Source organism: Penicillium cataractarum (assembly GCF_028827025.1).
Source record: "Penicillium cataractarum strain IBT 29864 chromosome Unknown utg000008l, whole genome shotgun sequence".
Classification (NCBI taxonomy): domain Eukaryota; kingdom Fungi; phylum Ascomycota; class Eurotiomycetes; order Eurotiales; family Aspergillaceae; genus Penicillium; species Penicillium cataractarum.
The window spans coordinates 4,487,543-4,507,799 of NW_026622744.1; the positions used below are offsets into that span (position 1 = coordinate 4,487,543).

Here is a 20,257-nt window from a genome sequence, read left to right on the forward strand (position 1 = left end):
CAGCTCTAGGCTTGTCGGTCTACATTAGCTTCCGTGCATCAACTGCGTGTTTCCCACTTTGGTGGGCAGAAAGGCACGGATACGGTCTAGCCTTCCGAGATGATATGCCGCGGCAGCAAACCACGGTCAATTTTGCCCAATTCCATTATTCCTGTGGCTCCATTTGGTTATGAACCCAGAAGATGGCTTCAGATCGGTATTTATTTTAGGTAATGGGTAATGGCACGAAGGTACACCACTATCCCAAAATCTCTACAGATTGGGATCAATACTAGTGCTTTCTTATATTCACTTCATGGACTATTGTGGAAATGCTACCGATTTTGATTTTTGCGTATATTATTGTACACAATTTGCACTGTCGCGCGTTCGTCAAGCCCGACTTACCTTGTGTTTGTGGGTGATAATAGTCCCCTCTGTCTTCAGATTGTTATCTGAGCCGTATTGGTCCGCCAATGCCGGGAAAGAGTTAGTAGAGTCGGTCCTGATAGAGGTATCCCTGGTCAGTCGAACGCAGCTGGTGGAGAGTTGTGGGAAAAATACACCACATAAGGATCTCTAAGTTCATTAAGTTGGTTGGCAAATTATCTACAGATAATAGCACTGCGAGAGGATCCTTCTGGTCGCTTCAGAGATTGTGTTCAGCTCATTCTGCATGCCTGGAAAGTCGTATTCGTATCTTGGAGAAATGGCAGCACTGGGCTCGCATAATATGGCTGCCGTATCATATCTGATACGCTTAATACACTGATCCTGTTCGAATATAGCAGCAAGGACCGGAAACATCGAAATCCTTGGACGATGAAGTTCTGGATACTAACATACATGAGTCTAAAACAGTATAGAGCTACATCTGATTTGGCAAACGGGCCATGCCGCTTCACTAGGTTCCCTCTGTAAAATGATGCTGTCTGTCACCTCACAGTACGTAGAGGCCAGAACGTGGCAATGGGTCTCCGTCGAATTGGTCCTTAATGCACTGTCACTGCCTCGTGAGCTTTTGATATTCAGCTGTATTTCGCATCTCTTTTCGGAGCTTGGATCTCTAAGGCTTACAAGGCCGAGTCTGCAGTGTTCCGAACTAATACACAGGACTGTATTGAAATACAAGATCTGCAAACCCGGCGGAAGAAAATTTGTAAAAGCGAGCTGAATCTGTATAGACTAGTATGCATATGGACGAATGATAACTATCAGAATCATCAGAAAAGAGTGATTGATTGATTGATTGAGGAAGGAAACAGAAACGAATAGGAAAGAGGGGCAGGTTGAACTGTCCCATGGCGGTGTAACCCAGTATTCAAGTGACAATACTGATGTCGAGTGTTACCCGCACATTACATACAAAACATACAGTGGCGCCGCAAAAGTCTGTGACCCCCTGTACTGACCGCCTTCTTAATATAGACTAGTGTTCGACAAAACTAGAAGTGTTAGACCACACTATACTACTTAAGGTAGTTACTAGTCCAACATAGGTAGGCGGAGACAAAAGCGGTCAACAAGGGGGTCACAGACTTTTGCGGCGCCACTGTATAGAGACTATGGGTTTGTATAGAGACTATGGGTTGGTTATGTCAATGTAATAAACATCTCCCACTTTTCACGACAAAATTCAGCTGGTATTGCAACCAGTTCCGACGAAGTGTAGCTCACCGTCCCGATGTTGTCCCCCAACCTATCCCATCAGAAGCCAGCCGGCGCACCACACATTGTGATAAAACCATTCATGGTCTTGATTCACGAGCGAAAACTTGGTTTACATAGACTAAAAAACTTCATACAAAAACTAAAGAAAGGTGGGTTTTTAGACAACGAATCAGTTGCTAGTGATTCGGTCGACAATTCATGTGCTGACAAAATGGTAGCGCGTCTCCACCCATTAAAGCACCTGTTGACAGCTATGTTGGTAATATACAGACCTTGCTCCGCTCTTCAAAGTCCCCTAAAGCCTTATCAGCCAACGTTTAGCACGTACTTGTAAGTGTCCGGAAAGGCAGTCTGCACTAAAATTCTAAGATTTTCTTTGAGGAATTTGACCTCTTCACGGAGCTGCAAAATATTTTCGTGGGCTTCTTGGAGGATTTTTGTTCGCTTGACTCGCTGGTTCATTTTCTCCAGTGAATTGCCCGCGGAGCAGTGGTGGTCATCCAAGACCTCCTCCAGTTGTAGAAACTTGAGATTCACATTTTCACGATATCTCCTTTCTGTCAGGCCGTGGGCTATTTTTCGGCGTGTTCCATCATCGACGGTTTCAGTTTCTGGACTAGAAGTTGGGTTCGGAACAGCTCCTAATTTCGAAATGGTATTCTCAGTCCCGGCGGCGAGGGAGTCTGACAGAGATGCCCGGCAAATAGATTGAGTCAAGTTTCCTGGCACCGTAGGACAGACCAGCCCTTCGTAGTCACACCTATAGTCCTCCTTGTGGCTGATTTTGAGGTCCTCGAATCCAGGGGCATCAGCTAGGAAGGAGTCTTTCTGAAAGTTTTGTGGGAGCTCATCATCGAAGGAAAATTCCTTAGCAGAATTATTAGTATGGTTCGCCACGGAATTGGAATAGTGCCTCCATACGTAGTCGGAATTGAAAAGGAAGTGCGGGTCCACCGATAACTCCGAGGAGTTAATCCAAATCTCAGAGGAATTTCCCAATGAAGCCTCGTCATCGTAAATCCGACTTCCGGGGGATATGAAATATTGCAAGGACATGAGAGCAGCCTTTGTTGGCCAAAAGCCATCAATAACTTTCTCCACGGTAGGTATAGCGTGTAGATGGTAATAACCAGATCGATATATGGCAAGTGGACAAATGTTATAACCCTGTGCAAAATTCTTCCTCGCGACCTTATCTCAGATTTCTCAGAACAGATCCATATATAGCATTTTCGCACTCTGGGTTCGGCCGGCTCTCGGTCGTAGTATTCTTTGATCATAGCAAAATGCTCGGGATATGTGGGGAGTGATAATTTAGTGTAACCGCCACTTGAAGCGTCGGGATTTAATACCACCAATCATACCGGGAACAAATACAGGCAAATGATTTCAATCTTGGCTGGGAGGGGTAGCAGACAAAGAAAGAATTTTGTGATCCTGTTCGGATGAAACTATTCGGAGATCGGCGCCTACCAATATTGCTGTTTATCCCCGGTATCCTGGACCATGGTTCCTACTATTGCCGCATCTCGCTCCACAGTCGTGATATCATTATCACGGCTTCACTGTTTCCCACAAATCCTTTGCTTCAGTGTCAGATTACTCCGTACTCGCCCAGCAATGGTGTCAGGGGAATGTCTTCGCGCTAATTCACATGGGCGAGCTGAGCGATATATATTGGTCCTGGGCGTTTTCTTCTCTGCTACACACTGTTGGTCACCGTGGCTAGTCAGATACTAGTCAATACATCCTCCGCGTTCGACGCGTATTAAGGGTTCAGAATTTCACATCTCTATGGACGATATGCACAAGTGGTCGGACTGGACAAATTTTGTCAAAATCGATCGTCCAGTCTGGAAGCACACCGTGTTCCTATTAGGGGACTACTTCTATTTACAGGTGACTAAGACGGGGCGCAACTGGAGGGAGATACTAATAGTAAAAAAGAGATCGTCATGTAATCACTCCTGCAATCACTCCTGCTGGCGGGAGGCTTGGTCGGTCCATGGCCTAGACCCTCAACTTTCGAGCCCAGATCCTTGGTCACCTGATACCCCAGATTGATGGACCTTGTTGGCTTTGCAGAACCGAATACGGGACCTACGGTGAAGACTCGGAATTGCTTGCAGCTGAAGCCCCCTTCGGAGCCGGCCGAGGAAGGAGGAAGGTATCATGTTCCTAGGTAGCTAAGGTGATCTCGGCCGGAATACACCAAGCGAATAGTTGAATCCGAAACTCTCATTGCACGTACGCCGTGTACAGGGCATAATCTAACTGTCTAAGCTGAATCAGATACATACACAGTTCCAGCCAGGTGTATACCGTTTTCAACCCGCCAAATAAAAAAAACCTCTGACATCAGAAGTCAATTTGAATCTCCCTTGGCTGGTAAACCCGGCCAACAAGCCACGATCCGAGTCATCATCCGGTCCGGCCTTGTCCACGTTTTCCCTGTCCGTTTTCGAGGTTTGACTCCCTTCGAAGAAAACTCAGGCATTATATAGCGCTAACACAGCCGGGGAACAGGAGAATTCTGGTTTCTATGGTTTCATCCAATCCATTCTCGACTTTGAACTTCAGCTCGAAGATTTTCGTGATATATATTCTCCTTCCCGGCTTCCTCCCCCCAAACCGGCTCATCCATACATAGTACAATACTGTACATTCACAAACCAAGCAATCAAGCTCGGTCTTTTGACCAATTACTCCGAACTACTAAACCCTACATTGCCCACGATCCCCAGTCTCCTGCATCGATATTTATAGTCATCAACCCCGCCATGCAGTGCCAACAACACTCCTGCAGGGTCGCAGCCTCCTCCCAACCTAGTCCAACCATGGCATTCAACCATACTGCTTTATACAAACTTTCTCTCGACAACGAGAGCTTCCTCGACCAACAAGTCAGTCCACAGTCACGCCTAATGGAGCTATTCCCTACAACGAAGGCCTCTGATCCTTTGCCGGGCGATTGGTCCTACGACAGCGCCGTTGATCTGTTCTTCCTCAACCTGGCCGATATGGATCCCGTCTCCTTCAATTTTGGTGATATGACAGCAGCCGACTCCATGGATTCCTCAGGCATACCCGCAGCCATCGGCGGGTTTAGCATGCCCACAGCTGAAGACACCGTCTCGCTCTCTTCAGTATGATACTCACCACTCACTCCCACCATATCACATGTGACATCCCTCGACTAACCGCAATCCAGCAGGATCTCGATAGCGGTACACGCCCTTCAATCGGCATGGCCATGACATCCCCCACATCCTCCGCACCATCAAAACCATCCACACGCGCCTCCACCAACTCCCTCACAAACAACACCAACACCTCACCGTCAGCATCAACATCCTCCACCCACTGGTCCTCCAGCCCCGAAATCAAACCCAAAGAATACATCCCTACCCGTACCAACAAGCGCCACAGAACCCGCTCTCTTTTCAACGAATCCACCACATCTACCCAATCCCAAGCCCAACGTTCGACGTGCACATATGTCCCCGCCCCAAAAGACTCCCAAGGCCGCGACGCCGCGAAACGCGCCGCCCACAACATTATCGAAAAGCGCTACCGCACGAACATGAGCGCCAAATACCTGGCCCTGGAAAAAGTAATTTCCCCAGCCGGTGTGCAGAAATCGTCTCCCAGGAGAGCGAGCACGGGTGCGGGGTCGCTCAAGAAATCCGAAATTCTGAGTAGTGCGTTGACGTACATTGAGGGCATTCAGCAGGAGAATCTTGCGGCGCAGAAGGAGTTAGCGCTGTTGAAGCAGGGGCTTGTTTCCGGGGGAATGTGATCCAGTCCTGAATACATTTCTATTGTTCTTCGGATTACATTGACCTTCATGATGATTCTGTCGGGACATATCCTCCCGTCAGAATAAGCAAAGATATCAAAGCGAGCTGAATCGGTTAAGACTAGTATGCATATGGACGAATGAGAACAACCGGAACCATAAGAAACACGATTGATTGATTGAGAATCTAGGGGAGAATGTGGAAAAGGGGCAGATTATGCGGTCTCTAGGCGGTGTACTCTGGGCCAATCCTGTGCCACTGTAATATAAACCTCCACTTTCTCGACAAAAGATAAGCAAAGACATGTTAGTTACCTGTATGTTGTACGTGATCTTGCTAAGCTGCGGCCCCCCGTATGGATTCAGGGGCATTGGACGAGGACCTGGAACACATCTATCATATCCGAATCACTCAACTTTTGCTTAGAAGCATCAATTGTCTGCTTAATTGTGTACACAGTACCTAGCTGGTGATACCAACGGTATGTAACAAAACGTTGTGAAATCGTATCTGCTAGTATACACTCTGACGAATGAGGATCAGGCGGAACCAACCCAAACAGGATGAATTGATTGATTAAGAAACTAAGAACATTGAACCTTTGCGAGGACAATTTGAGTTGTCCTTGCTTACAAAGACGGGATTCGGAGTTGGCATGGCCGAATTCCCTAAATGCCAACACCATAAACTACGTACAAGAGTGGACACTTGGCGAACCAATCAGTTGTGGGCGTAAATAACGGGTCCATTTTCCTCGACAGTATGAGCTCATTGAATCACGAGACAAACCATCCTTGCAAGAACGAATAATCTGAAAAGCAAAAACTCCGAAGTGCCGCGCAACCTGAGCGGAATAGATCGTAATGTTCAATCAGATTCAGGAATCGCCCATATCTGCAATACACATCCCAATGATGCTCTTTCCTGGTACAGCAAGCTGTGCGGCCCAATAAGGATATTGTTGGCCTTGACCTTGAACAATGTATCAGAACTGAGCCCTTGGCGTGACTTGAGCTGACTCTTCTTCGTGCCCTTAGTCAAATCTATATAGTAGAACAGGTACTCCAATAGGGCTATTTTTAATGCTGGCTAGATTCTCCGTCACCCATTCGTAATCGCTAATATCATCCAACACAACTCTAGGTCACCTTATTATATCTTTTTGTTCGGTCTTGTCTCTTGGATAAGCTGCGGCTCCCGCCGTATGGCCTTGACGGGGAACACCATCTATCATATACACGAATCAACCTTTGCTTAGAAGCATAAACTGTCCACTTAACTGTGTACACAGTACCTAGCTGGTGATACCAACACTTACTATTTTGGTGCTTGGTGCTGAGTGGTATATTGGCTTTGGGCGTTTTCTTCTCTGCTACACTGTTGGTCTCTGTAAGAATATACGCTACAAGTCAGGGTAGAGGCCTGTCAATCAGGTAGGAGAAAGGAACCAAGTCAGATTGTTCAAAGAGAAGTCAAAGACTGTTTCTTGAGGAACGTAATACCTCCTCATCACGTCTCAATTTATGTACAGTCTCATCCGGGGAGCATACCCCTGGAAACCGACTCCGGGCTGAACCGCACGGCCGGGGACCAGGTCATTAGGACAGCACCTAGCTCGACAACTAGCCAACATCCTACCAGCCGATCCCTCTGCGGGCTTTGACGGCGCTCGGCACGGCGATAGCAGTGGATTTCCAGGGCGAATCATCATCCAAAGGACCGAGGACGCTCTCACTGCGGCGCGGACAATGCAACCAGGCCACGCGATCTGGTCAGATGGGCCAAGACCCGAAAATGGCCGAAGCGGAGCCGAGATCGCCTGGCAGGAGACTTCCGAAGAGTGGAGGACATGGAGCTTCCCCCTTGGAAAGGGACAAGAGGTCTTTGATGCAGAGCTTGTGGGAGCCGTGCAGGCCCTCCAGGCCGCACTGAAAATGGATGGCAGCGGCCCAATGACAGTTCTACCAGATTCCCAAGCGGCGATTGCAAGGCTGCAACACACGCAAGCAGGCCCCGGTCAGGAACTGACACTTCGAGCACATGCAGTAGCCAGGGCTCTACAAGAGCGAGGCCGAGAACCCATCATTCAATGGGTGCCTGGCCATTCTCGTGTGGAAGGGAATGAAAAAGTTGATGAGGCGGCAAAGCTCGCGGCCAGTTGACCAGGATGCCATCCAGAAGGAGTCGCAGGACTCTCACTGGCGTTTGTCAACCGGACCTACACGGAGAACATCCGAAATCGCAAAGAAGCCTGGCTTGCCCAGACACTAGCAAAACGCTCTTGCAGCAGGCAGCGAGCCTACCGACCCGATCGAGGCTGGACAATGGACCAATTGAAGAGTGGACATGCAGCCATCGGAGCTATCCTCCAGAAGGAGTCACTCAAACCTTCGCTGGCGACCGTTGCACTGACAATCAAAAAGCGGTGTATTGTCAAACTGGCGACTGTAATTTCTGGATACATCTCACAGAGTAAATCAATGTAGGGGTGGAATCAAAAAGAGATTTTCCCTATTCGTATTCGAAAAGATCTTTATATGGTCTTATTCGAAACCGGAAATATTTAGGAGACATTGTTCGTATTCAATATTCGAATATTCGAAAAATATCCGTTCTTGGCAGAATTTCAATCGCGTGAAATGATTGGCTGACGCCCAAATAAATCTCGTCCGACTTAGCGTGGCTTCGTCGCATACTCTTTGTTTACCACGATCTCCTCATAAATATTTCCGACATGATGTGAGATATTTCAGCCTCTATATTTTATCGCAATGAGCAAGAGCTGTATTTGTTCATCACCTACAATGGATGATCCCTCTCCTTACGTTCCGAGACGATCTCAACGATCACACAGGGAGTCAGCACGTCTATCTGACTTGTCATTCCCGCACCTTGGTATTACTCCCGCCACCGGTTTCACTAATTCACTTAAATCTCTCCGTCCACAATGCCTCCATACCGCTGATCCTGCTTACCGTGCCGCATTTCAAACAACGATGCAGTCGCGAAGGGCCTTCTTGCCAGACTTGCGTTGCTCGCGGTAATTCCTCGCCCTGTGTTTATGAAGACACGAGTCCTCCAGGCCGTGATAATCGGCAGCCACGACAATCCAAGCGACGGGATCAGTGCAAATCCACCTTGGAATGTCATCAGATGCAATCCCAAGAGTCGCCCAACAATGGGACAACAGTCCTACAATATTGCGGTCAAACAATGCAACCCGCCACCCAGCATCGAGACGAAGAACAAGCTCCCCACGTCCGTTAAGCATCCTTCGTGCACTAAATCCCTTGAGATATTAACAGAAGAACACTCCTTCAACGAGACCTATGGGAAAATGAACAACGCCCTCCACACAACTGCCTATGACTGCCTCCCTTCTACGACTCTATCCAATAACGTCTTGTGCCAATCAAAGCTTTGTTGGACGAAAGCATACTTGAAATGCCCCTCTTGGTAGAGTTTATCCTACGGTACTGGTGTGTTGGAACCCAGAGCTGACGATTGAACAGGCTACCTTGCCAGTATCATACCATGGTCCAATGCAGCTGAAAAGAAGCCGCATACAATTCACCAACTCCAGCTAGTACTGAGCTACCTCTTCATTCCTGCAATGCTTCCCGGAGATGAAGGGGCATTGTGGCGTATCATCTATCGTAGCGGAAACGACTGGGAAAAAGGGTTTGTTTTACAATACGATGGACTGTTGTCGTGGTTTGTCAGCGCACGCGAGGCTTTAACCTAATCTGAAGACCTACATCGCGTGTCTCTGGAAGATTTGGAGCTCCGGATCAGGTACACCCTGTTCATTCTAGGACAACATGCATCGCGTCATTCAAGTTTCTTTCATACATGCTATCAGCGACTACTTCCTTCATATTGGCCTTCTGGGACCAAAGCAAGTATCGCGCTGATTTACCACACCTTTATGGGAATCAAAGCCACAGACCTGGAGGGATGTGAGTCCAAGGAGATCTGGTTACGTGGCGAAGAATTTCTTTCCACGATGGCTTTCCAACTAAAAAATCGCCACTTTTTCAAGCCAAGATCTCAATACACCAACTACAATCGATGGTACCGAGCCTTCAAAGAGCCTTCCAGCTCGAGGAAGTCCTTGTCGCCTCGACAAAGACGCAGAAGATCTTCAGTAGAATGATTCAGACCGGATGGAGTTGATGAATTTGACGAAAGCCACTTCGTTCTAGGCGAAGGCAAGCGCCAGGCTCTCCAAAAGCAATTGTACTGCAATGAGGTATACGGTGAATCAATCACTCTAGTTGAGTGAAATTGCTACTGATGACTACTTATTGGCTCCATTTTAAATTCTCAACGGCGATGTAGAACCGAAATTAACATGCGCTGGGAAATATACAAAAATGCCCAGAAGCCTGCTACGAATATGATATTACAGTCAATCTACAATAAGTACTCTTGTCATTGTTGACTTGTTATCATATTTAAGCCTCTCACAACAGCGGGACGTTGAAGCATTTCCTTGTACCAGGAACTTAGAGCAGGAAATTGCTTAATGTCAATGCCGACGGATTTTGCTTCAGCAACGTATGAGACATGGTCGACATCGGCAACTGTGCTACATTATAAATTATTACCGGTACTCAAAGTGCTTGGAATCATGTTCTAGTCATTTACCATTTATTGTCCACAATATACCGTGTTTGGGTTGAGTACTTGGAATCATGTTCTAGTCATTTACCATTTATTGTCCACAATATACCGTGTTTGGGACCTTTGAAGGTGCCGCTCGAGGACGAGGTATAGCTGCATTGTTTTGTCCGCAAATCGTGAGATACCATAAGATACTTTTGCTGGGGCTTGGGGAAAGTGAACCGCCTCCTTGTGGCTTGGTCCTAGACGTGAAGCCAGGAAAAACAGCCAGTTATTAACTTCAGTATCTTCCGCAGATGAAGTAGGGAACGAGAGCTTGTGACGTATATCATAGTGCGCAATCAGGTATTGGGAGATTGCTCCAGGTTCTTGGAGTCTGAACCTCTGGCTGTTAGAGTGATTATCTGTTAATATCGGAAGATGGCTGTGAATATCAACAAAGTTGAATGTCTCGTCTGCAATTTCTTCGATGTGGTTAACGACGCAGAGATAGTAGGGAAGCCTTCAAGTAATCAGCGAAAATAGGGTTTAACTAGGGGGAAAAAGTATTGGGTTGGCCCACCCCAGTTCTTCAAGTAGAATTATTATTTCAAAGCCGTTTGAAGAACCTTTTTTGATGTAGAGGTGTATGGACTCTTTCTTGTCGGTATGATCGTTCATATTGGGGGGTTGGGGGTGGGGAAAATGGTCACAGGATGATTGGTAATTGGCGCTTTAAAAGTCTGCGGTGCGGGGAAGCAGGGAAGAGGCGAGTTCAAACCAATTTATATGGAAACTAGATGATACGCAGGCAATAAACTGGTCCAGCGTACCATTTAACCCAAGGTAACTGTGTTCTTTCGAGCGGTCAATAAGACACGATTAGTTAGATGCGGGCGATTACGCGATTACATACATACAAAGATACCTAAAAGGGACTAGTAGCTGGTTCTTAATGTCGTCCAGTTTGACAATTCCGGATATTCATGCATCTCTTTAATGTCGGGCTTCTGAAGGGTGAATTGATTGAATTGATTACTCGGATCTTCCGAGAACAGCGGGGCACAAAGTGGCGGTTAAAGTTCTCCATGAAACAACCCGTCACTTGTCGGGTAAACTTTCAAAAACCGAAGCAATGCTTCGTGGGAGCCGCGAAGCCTGGATAGTAGTGATATCACCACTGTGGGGCGAGACACGGCGATTGTAGGAACCATGGGCCATGGTACAATATACATTGGATCAACAGTAATATTGATAGGCGCCAATCTTCGAATATCTCCATCTGAAACAATCTGGGCGGGACGATTTCAAAATTCTTTTCTTCACCATCTGCTGCCGGTGACTAATATCGTTTTCTTGTACGGAGTGACTCACAAAGTCCATGGCACTACCCGTTGTTGTTCGATCCAGGAAGTTCAACTGTCTGAACGTAACGATCTGGTACTGAATGCCGATCAGACGGTGCGTATACCGCCGCACTCCCTTCATAATATTCATATTCTTCTTCGCCATTGTCACCCCGCCGCTCATACGAACATTACGACGGATGCGAACGCGATATCCACGCTCCGCAATAATGCAGCGGAGGGAAGTGCCGGTCGCCAGACGAAGGAAATTGTGCGTGCCGTAAACAATGAATGGAATCGACTTCACCTCTAGACGGAAATACAGATATGTTAGCGGTGATGATGGCTTTGCTGCATTGGAGCCGGATACCTGGTTTGGTAGTGCCGGGTTCGAATCTTGATCAGCGTCCATTACATTCTTAATCAGTTCATAAATATAGAAACTCAAACGATATCGGCTTTCATGATGCACCGATAAATCAGGGAAGATGAAGTAGCCGGCTTGGGAAGGACGATCGAGATATGCCACCCTGGCGACTGGCACACCTTTGAGACGGGACACGACCGTAGTCCCGCTACCCGCCCACGGGAGATGGGGCGTGCTGTACGCAAAGTTGCGTAGAGAAAGAAGTTAGCATTATAGGTGAACGTGACATCGGTCTTCTGCGCTTCGTATGCAGGATCAGACTCTGAAATACGCAATTCGACCACAGGCGGAGGGTCAACAGGGCGGCGGTCGGCGGCTGCTGTTCGAGATGAAATAATTAGCAAACCCCTCCAAGACTAGACACCTTAGAGGACACCATGGTAAGAAGGCCACTCACAGTTGGCGCTAGCACCACAGGCTCTGGTGCGCTCTGGTTGTTGTATCACACTCAGATTGTATGTGAGTTCTTGCCATCGCGAGTGATCCACTGACGGAGTCTGCGTCTCGATATGAGTCGGCGTAATGTGTGATCGGGCCGCAATGTTCAGTATGGTATTAATATCGTCCTCTAGGGAATAATTTTATCGGTCGTAGCGAGATCAGCAATCGGATTGGCAAGCGGTGGGTGGAACAGTCACTAAACTAGAAATAGTCGAGCATGAGACATGTACGTGGCCGTGATTGTTTCTTTTCTGTACTTTTCTGGTACGCGACCCGATCGCGTTCGAATCGGACCCGAGGCGCTTCTTAGTCGTTGTCAATCCCCCCCCCCCCGCCAAAACCTCATGGGAGTTGATTTCTTTTGTTTCCTGGTGGCCACGGTCGCCTAATTAAACCCTTGTTGAGTTACAATAGCCAGGCGGTCCATGGGCATGGGTGGAGTCAGTCTAGATGACTGGGACCTGTGGCCGGTTCGAATTTCCATGGATATGGGACTGGGTCACTGCCTCATGGTAGAATAAGACCTGTGCGACGAAAGATATGGCAAAGGGCGTGTACAGTATCTTCTAGAAGACTGCTGCAACGGAGCATGCGGACAAAGTCGCGACATTTCCGGGAATGAGAATCTGGTTGTTTTCATGTCATCTCGGCTACGTTTTAATCGGGGTATTGGAGTGCAATAGATTCTACAACAGCCCCGAGGGTCTTAAAGGGAATGCCGAGTAGCTTTAGAGGAATACGAATGCCATAGCACTGAGTGGTGACCACCTTGTCGCAACATCTGCATTCGTTTTGATTTCTATCCGGCTGTGGTGCTGCGACTAAATTAGCCGAAATTCTTACGGTTTCGGATCTCAGTCATCTTGTTCGTTTACATGATCTCAAACGGCCAGTAAAGGAGGAACCGGTCCAGGTCACGGTTGTGACATTGGTTCGGAAGCGACCATTCAATGGGCTCAAGTCATTTATAGTCTACTGTCGTCAGACTACAAAATTGTTGTGAATCAGTTTAGTGGATAATTGAGCTGGTACGATTCAATGATATAGACCTTCGAGAAGCTACTAGAATTGAGTAGAGGGAACGGAAAGCCAGTCCTCGAGGTTGGTCTTCTCTCAGGTGCAACTCTTGGCGTAGAAATTATCTCGAAGCCGACGCATGATATTACGTCACGACTGAAGCGACATCGACAGTATGTCTGGTTACCTTGGTATTCCAGTGTCAGATGATGCGAGAGCCGCCTGTGCCGCTAAGAATGTGGAATGAGGGTCTTTAAATTTAGTAAAATTTGATTAGACATTCTCATTTTGTCAACGTGCTCTGACGACTGCCTAGTTACTCGCTGGCCGCATGCTAAATGCCAACGCCGACATCACCTCGGATAGCGGTTGGTAACCATCGTTGGTTTACACCAAATGATCAATCGATCACCCGATCGATATTTCGAGACGTTATAATTGGTTTTGCAGATGGTTTAACCGTCCCATTTGCATTGACCGCAGGCCTATCTAGCCTCGGGTCCTCACGACTTGTTGTCATCGGTGGACTGGCAGAGCTCCTTAGTGGAGCAATCTCAATGGGAATGGGTGCATACCTTGCCGCATTGACGGACCGAGAACGTTACCTTAGCCAGGAAAAATCAGTAAGGGAAGACATTGTCTGCGGTCAACATAGTGAATTATCTGATATTACTGGGCTATTGGGAGACTATGGGGTAAGCAACGAGGTGAGCGAGTGCGTTGTAAACTGTCTTACCACAGAAGATACTTTGGCCAAGGTAAGTTCTAGCCACTGTTTGGAGACGACCCATGATACTCATCCATCACTACATTTTATAATGGAATTCAAGTTCAATTTTAAGAAACCAAAGAGATCGCGCGCATGGTTTTCTGCTATCACTATGGGGCTTTCCTACTTGATTGGTAAGTACCGCTCTTGGCAGCCTTCTCCCTAACCCCATGAACATTGCTTATCTTTGAAGGTGGCCTCTTACCAATGATTCCGTACTTTGTGACAAAAAATGTCACCCGTGCATTGTTTATTTCGATCGGTATCACTACAGTCGTTCTGTTACTTTTTGGATTCATCAAAAATTACGCAACTATAAAAATGACGCGATCTGGGTTATTCGGGGCAATCCAAACGCTCTCTGTTGGAGCTATAGCCGCGGGTGCTAGTTATGGTGTTGTATATGGCATTGATCATTCCAACCTTCATTGACCTTCGCCGGCTATGCCTATTGAGTTTTGTATATTAGTATACGGGATAGCAACAATATCGCCTCGAGAAGTAAAGAAAAAAATGTTTGAGGTCGAGGCTCATTTATAACTGCGCGCAATATGATTTACGCGCTGGGATTGTCCTTGTGTACGTACACGTACGATGGGGATTTTCCTAGGCCTAATTCGGCTATCGCCGTGGAGTCAGCGCCAGGTGGAAAGACTACGATTCTCCCTCCAAAAGCCACGCACAATCGTGGCCTTTTCACTGTCACCCCGATTTACTCCGTGCAGTATCTCCTTTCTCCGAGTATCCACCAATCCTGGTGCTGCAACAATCTGGGTCAATTCCATGCCACTGATAGAAACCCCACTTTTCTCGACAATAACTCACATTAGAGCGTTCCACTATCCCGGCATACTACAGACGCTACCGGTAGATACAGAAGTGCCCACTGCCTGCCAACTCTGTGATCAACTCTGCGCCGGATAAGATCTGTGTCAATCTCTCAACTTAGCCGCAGCCTTTGAAAGTGGATGTGATGTTGGCATGTTTTTAGTTCTAAAATAAACTTCGCTCTTGGGTTGTATTCCTTTTAACGTGCGGAATTGTTGATAGCGGACTATACACTACGTGTAGACATAATCCGGCCTTAAACAGTGCTTGAGCCGGGACGGTGGTGTCTGTTGTGTTGATGTGTTGATGTGTTGATGTGTTGATGTGTTGATGTGTTGATGTGTTGATGTGTTGATGTGTTGATGTGTTGATGTGTTGATGTGTTGATGTGTTGATGTGTTGATGTGTTGATGTGTTGATGTGTTGATGTGATTGTTGGGATTATAGCAGAACTACAAAAACGTACTAGACCTAGCATGAAACTCATCGGCACGGTGAAGAGCTAGGTGTACAAGTTCCCAATTTCGCGGTCGTACTAGAACATGATTGCGGATCTGTTCAGGATCGTGATAACGAACGGCTAATTGTACTAGCTCGTCGAGCTTCTACTAGAAGGCGCTTACGGTCACGAGATCTCGTTGATCACACATCAGCTCAGGATCACGGAAAGCTTCCTGCCTAATAGTAGATGTACGATTTTCATTCTCGGCGACGGCGTGAGCGCGTTGAAAACCAGGATCCTGAACCTTTCCGAATACTGGATCGGCCGCGTCGAAGAGATAAAGCACATAGGGATGATTCCAGCCACGCCCGAGATCTGGATCGTCGCTCTATCCCCGGTTCATGCGAAAAGTCGAAAGAGTTGACTAACCGTCATAACGAGCCGCTGAATTCGGGTACCTCATAAATTATAGCACCAATAGCCTCATGAAGCTGTTTTACAACACGATCCTAATCCAACCTAAAGCGTCTCCATATTCAGAGTAGCATGACTCTTAGGCCTGGGCAGGAGCCTCACTGCCAGCGTCAGATGCGACGCACACAAGACGATAATAAGGATCGCGACCTCAAGAATGGACTTCAAGATGTTCCAGCCTAGCTTCAGTGGCAACCAAGGTGATTATTCATGCACGGTAGGCTGATTCCAGTAGTGATAGACTAGTGAACGTCTACGCGAGCCTGAAGGGGGGCCATATGCAACATCAACGTATCGAAGAACCCCTTCAAGATCGAGATCAGCCTGATGCACCCCCTGGCGTGGTCATGAGCAGAAAGCGAATTCTAGCCCTAGCATGATGCTGCGGAAGAAGTATTCTCCCTGGTGGCCCCTTTCTGACTTCTTTTCCATATGTAGTTTCACGATCCCGCACATTTACGTGATCATGATCAGGGGCAGGCTCACGTCAATCTTCAGGTTCAAATCAGTGGCACTGCTTGCGCAAACCTTTGAAAATCGTCGACGACTTCATCTTCGGGCTCATCGACATGAGCATGACCAAGAGTCAGACCAGGATAAATTCAATGCACGATCTTCCTCTGGTGCGAGGCCGTGAGATGTGAACGGAGACCTTCGAGACCGGAGTGATGCTTAGGAATGACAAATTGTGCTACAATGGGATGAATTTGTCAGAGGCGATAATCGTAGGTATTGAGAGAAGCAGATTTATGACATGTGCTCTCAAAACTTGAACTAACTATGAAAACTTACGCAGAGTTCCAACAAAACTATCGTACCTTTATTGTCCAGCATTTTGAGTAAATCCCAGCGAAAGGGATTTTTGAACCATGGACTGAGACTTCGTGGAAATACTTATGACCATTAAAATCGATATGAACTGCGTTTATTCTGCAGTCAAGGTCACTGTTAATAAGAAGGTAGAGATACATATGTACAGTTTAATTCGATCGTAGTACGGAGTAATGTAATCTGACTCATTTATCTAAAATACCAGCCAGGTTCAAGATAGGAATTAAACATGTATTCCAGGTTCAATTTGACATATGGTATAGTTTAAACTATATAGTCAGCCTGTAAGGACATGAGACAAATCGGGCAGCTATTATGACCGGCTGAAACCCAACCTTCGAGACACTGATCGTGGAATACGTGGCGACATGGAAGCGTGTGGATTAATTGCGATTTTGAGACCACATCGAGACATATTGGACTGGTTTACCATCTCAATTAGTTTATATCAAGCTCTTTGATATAAATTAACATTTACCAATTGAATACACGATCAAATTCCATCAAGCCATCCCGCTCCGTTTGGACGGATGCCCACCAGACCATTAGCGGCATTGTTGGCACCGCATGCTTGAATTTATTCAATCTTCGGGCGTTGCATTCATTAGTGGGGAGTTGCCATGTTGTGCGTATTTCAGGATCTAGCGGCATAGCGCGCAGGAGGTTGACGTTGGAGAACGCTCTATTGTGATTAATTAATTTCTAGTGAAGTGACGTAAGAATTTGTACCTACAAAATTATAATGGCAGCATATATTAAAATGATAATGTACAAAGTCAGCAAAGGTAAATGCTCATCTTGACCAGAATCGGGTCTTGATTGGATCATAATTTAGTTTGCCTCACTGGACTTAATGATCATCGTTTAGCGGGGTCATGGTGGTACTATATATTACGTTTAGAATCATACGTAGCGTATCATACGACAAGGGATCAATTTCGTCGTTCAGCCACAGTTGTGATATCCCACCGAAAAGGTTCTCGAACTGAGAGGTGGCATTTTACCACAAATGATCAGGGTTCGAGTAATGATTCCATACCACTAACTAGGCCTAGACTGGTCATGCCACGCTCTGAGTTGGTTAGAGGATGATTGGCTCATTTCCACACGGAAAAGACAAAGAACGAACGGTGATTATGAAACCAAGCGGGCTGATTGTCGTTACTATTGGATCGCCACACTCAGAATAGCAGCTTGGATTAAATTCGGAACCCCCGCCTCACCATTCCGATCCGCATGATTTTACCCATGGCGACTTGTCATTATGGTTTTACCCTGCGTAGAAGTCCACGATATGGGGCGCGCCACTAAACCTTAACTCAGATGCCTACCGCGGCTTGCTGCTCTTGGATAATAGTAATCGATTCGCTCTTCGGAAGCCCCACATTGATAGGTGGACGAATATAACCGATTTGTCATCACAAGCCAGACACTAACTAATGAATTCATTCTTGAATTACTCATGTAGGTACGTAAATTACTTACTGTAGTGGGTTCGGCGACATGGTAGATTTAGTTGTTCTCGTTTTGCTGGCTTGTGTGTACGGCGGTTTTTGTTGGGGGCAACCTTAGCGAAAACCCGGTAATAGACGTGAAAAAGACATGGATGGGAGATGGTAGACATGCAGAACGGACGACGCTGTGGACGAAGGGATGTACAATCGACGAAATTCATTTTTGAGTTTGATTCTTCTCGTTTCTTGTCTCATTCTTCTCTATCGTGTTCGACTTTACGTCTACATCTGTCCTTCGCTTTCTCTCCTACCTCGGCCTGCCTGTACCAACCGGTCTGCTTGGGCTTCCCCACTTTGCTATGTACGAAATCTCGATAAATACATTCTTGTAATAACATCGCTGCCTTCCATAAAACAAGGGAAACTGAAAACGAGGGCAGGTCAAATTGGGGAAGTGGAATCTTGTATGTTCGGTTCATTGGTAATTTGAGATTTAGTTTCACCCTTTGAACTTATAGCGAGAAATATCAACCGGATAGTAACTACTCACTGCTAGTTCACATTAATATAGTTACTCAAAACGTGTCTATTTCAGCAAAGGCCATGTATCTGAGGGATTACATGGCTGAGATTTTTTGACTAACAAACCGGGATGGATTTTGAGTGGAACGAAATGCTCATTCTCCCATCATAAATCAACCATGGAGAGACTGTTCTTGAAGGTAGATTTAGGGGTAAAGGCTGCCTCAGATTCCAGACAAATCAATCTTGCTTGCTCCAGGCGTTATAACAGACTGATCGTCCCTGAGAGGTTTAATGGCCTCAGTGCAATCAAACCAAATATAGCCGTCAAATTGTCCGTGCATAAATGCTTGAGAATAATGAGAAAGCCGCTCTGTGTCAGGCCGGTATATAACACCAACGAAACGTTCAAGACGATTCTCTGCCGATAAAGCCCGATGTAAAGCAGGATCGATATGACCATGACGCAGATCCAGTAGAAACCTAGAGACTCCAGCCTTGTGGGCTATCATTTCCCAGCTATCTGGTCTGGATGGTCGAATAGTCATGATTTCCAAATCTCCATCCCACTCATGGGCTGCGGCCACTGTACCAGTATGAGTGCCACATCCAAGGATCGCCACGTGCTTGTGGCCTAGGTGTTCCCGACAAAGTTGCCCGATGTTGAGTTCGCCGCGATGCAATCCCATGCTCGTGTAACGAGCATCCCCGACGTGGGAATTGTGTGCCCAAACAATAGCCTTACAATTCGACGGGGGGTTTGGTCCAGATTTTGACGGAGAGCAATGCTGCAGAAGGCGGACTAATGTGTCAAACATGTGTGTATCACGCAACGTCCATGAGCTAGCGGAGCTCCAATACATCGCTTTATAGTATCTCTCTGCATCTCGCACCAGAAAAGCATTTTGCTTTCCACTCTCGTATTCCTCCCCGTCTAGAACATCGTTCTCAATATAATCCAGTCTTTTCTTCAGGAGATCACTTAACATCTGCGTGACAAATAGTTCGCAATCCCTCATACCACGCAAGGCCGCTAGACCGTAGGCTGCAGGATCGTCCACCCAAGGATCCAGACAACTATATCTTTTCTTGGCTTCTTTAGCTGCTGCTGGGTCGACACGGTTAAGATAATCGATCACAGACTGGATCGACACGCTCATGCTATAAAGATCCAGCCCGTAGAAGCCTACCCGTCTGTCCGGTGGGCGTGTCTCATTCCATTTGCGCATCCACTGGATGAGGTCTCGCATCTCACAGTTACGCCACATCCAAGTCGGAAATCGCTTGAAAGGTTCAGAGCTTTGGGCAGAGCTTGGCCTGAGGCGTACATAACGGTCAATTAATTCGGCGTCTGGCCAATCCGCTTCAACTGCAACAATGGTGTAGCCATGTCTCTCAATGAACCGTTTGGTAATTTCTGCTCGAGCACGGTAGTGCTCCGACGTGCCGTGACTTCCATCCCCTAAAAGGACCACCTGGCGGTCCGCGAATCTGTCAAAGTGGGATGCAAAGCTAGCCTCTTCGATAGCCGGAAGAGGCTCTATGGCCCTATTGAAGAGCTCTTGGATGGGTGTCATGGATTTTCAATGATGACCCCGAGACCGCATAAAAATACAAGTGGTCAAGCATCGAAAGCTTCTATTGAGGGTAT

At 46.9% G+C, this 20,257-nt stretch overlaps 6 protein-coding genes across 6 annotated transcripts; 3 read left to right on the plus strand and 3 right to left on the minus strand.

Annotated features, from left to right (window-relative positions):
• Positions 1-1,956: 1,956 nt before the first annotated feature.
• Positions 1,957-2,706, minus strand: N7496_010662 (uncharacterized protein; the record flags this gene model as incomplete). The annotated part of the gene is made up of 1 exon (XM_056703575.1): positions 1,957-2,706. One exon carries the CDS (start codon positions 2,704-2,706, stop codon positions 1,957-1,959), a length of 750 nt encoding a protein of 249 aa, XP_056552575.1.
• Positions 2,707-4,487: 1,781 nt separating this feature from the next.
• On the plus strand, positions 4,488-5,449 carry N7496_010663 (uncharacterized protein; the record flags this gene model as incomplete). The annotated part of the gene is made up of 2 exons (XM_056703576.1): positions 4,488-4,796; positions 4,865-5,449. The coding sequence occupies 2 exons, from the start codon at positions 4,488-4,490 to the stop codon at positions 5,447-5,449; spliced, it is 894 nt and encodes a 297-aa protein (XP_056552576.1).
• A 1,749-nt stretch (positions 5,450-7,198) lies between these two features.
• On the plus strand, positions 7,199-7,612 carry N7496_010664 (ribonuclease H family protein; the record flags this gene model as incomplete). The annotated part of the gene is made up of 1 exon (XM_056703577.1): positions 7,199-7,612. One exon carries the CDS (start codon positions 7,199-7,201, stop codon positions 7,610-7,612), a length of 414 nt encoding a protein of 137 aa, XP_056552577.1.
• A 3,544-nt stretch (positions 7,613-11,156) lies between these two features.
• On the minus strand, positions 11,157-13,131 carry N7496_010665 (Velvet factor; the record flags this gene model as incomplete). Its single annotated transcript, XM_056703578.1, has 5 exons — positions 11,157-11,213; positions 11,430-12,003; positions 12,051-12,147; positions 12,226-12,396; positions 13,113-13,131. The coding sequence occupies 5 exons, from the start codon at positions 13,129-13,131 to the stop codon at positions 11,157-11,159; spliced, it is 918 nt and encodes a 305-aa protein (XP_056552578.1).
• Positions 13,132-13,624: 493 nt separating this feature from the next.
• Positions 13,625-14,487, plus strand: N7496_010666 (uncharacterized protein; the record flags this gene model as incomplete). The annotated part of the gene is made up of 2 exons (XM_056703579.1): positions 13,625-14,189; positions 14,249-14,487. 2 exons carry the CDS (start codon positions 13,625-13,627, stop codon positions 14,485-14,487), a joined length of 804 nt encoding a protein of 267 aa, XP_056552579.1.
• Positions 14,488-18,830: 4,343 nt separating this feature from the next.
• N7496_010667 (uncharacterized protein) lies at positions 18,831-20,183 on the minus strand (the record flags this gene model as incomplete). The annotated part of the gene is made up of 1 exon (XM_056703580.1): positions 18,831-20,183. The coding sequence occupies one exon, from the start codon at positions 20,181-20,183 to the stop codon at positions 18,831-18,833; it is 1,353 nt and encodes a 450-aa protein (XP_056552580.1).
• Positions 20,184-20,257: the final 74 nt, after the last annotated feature.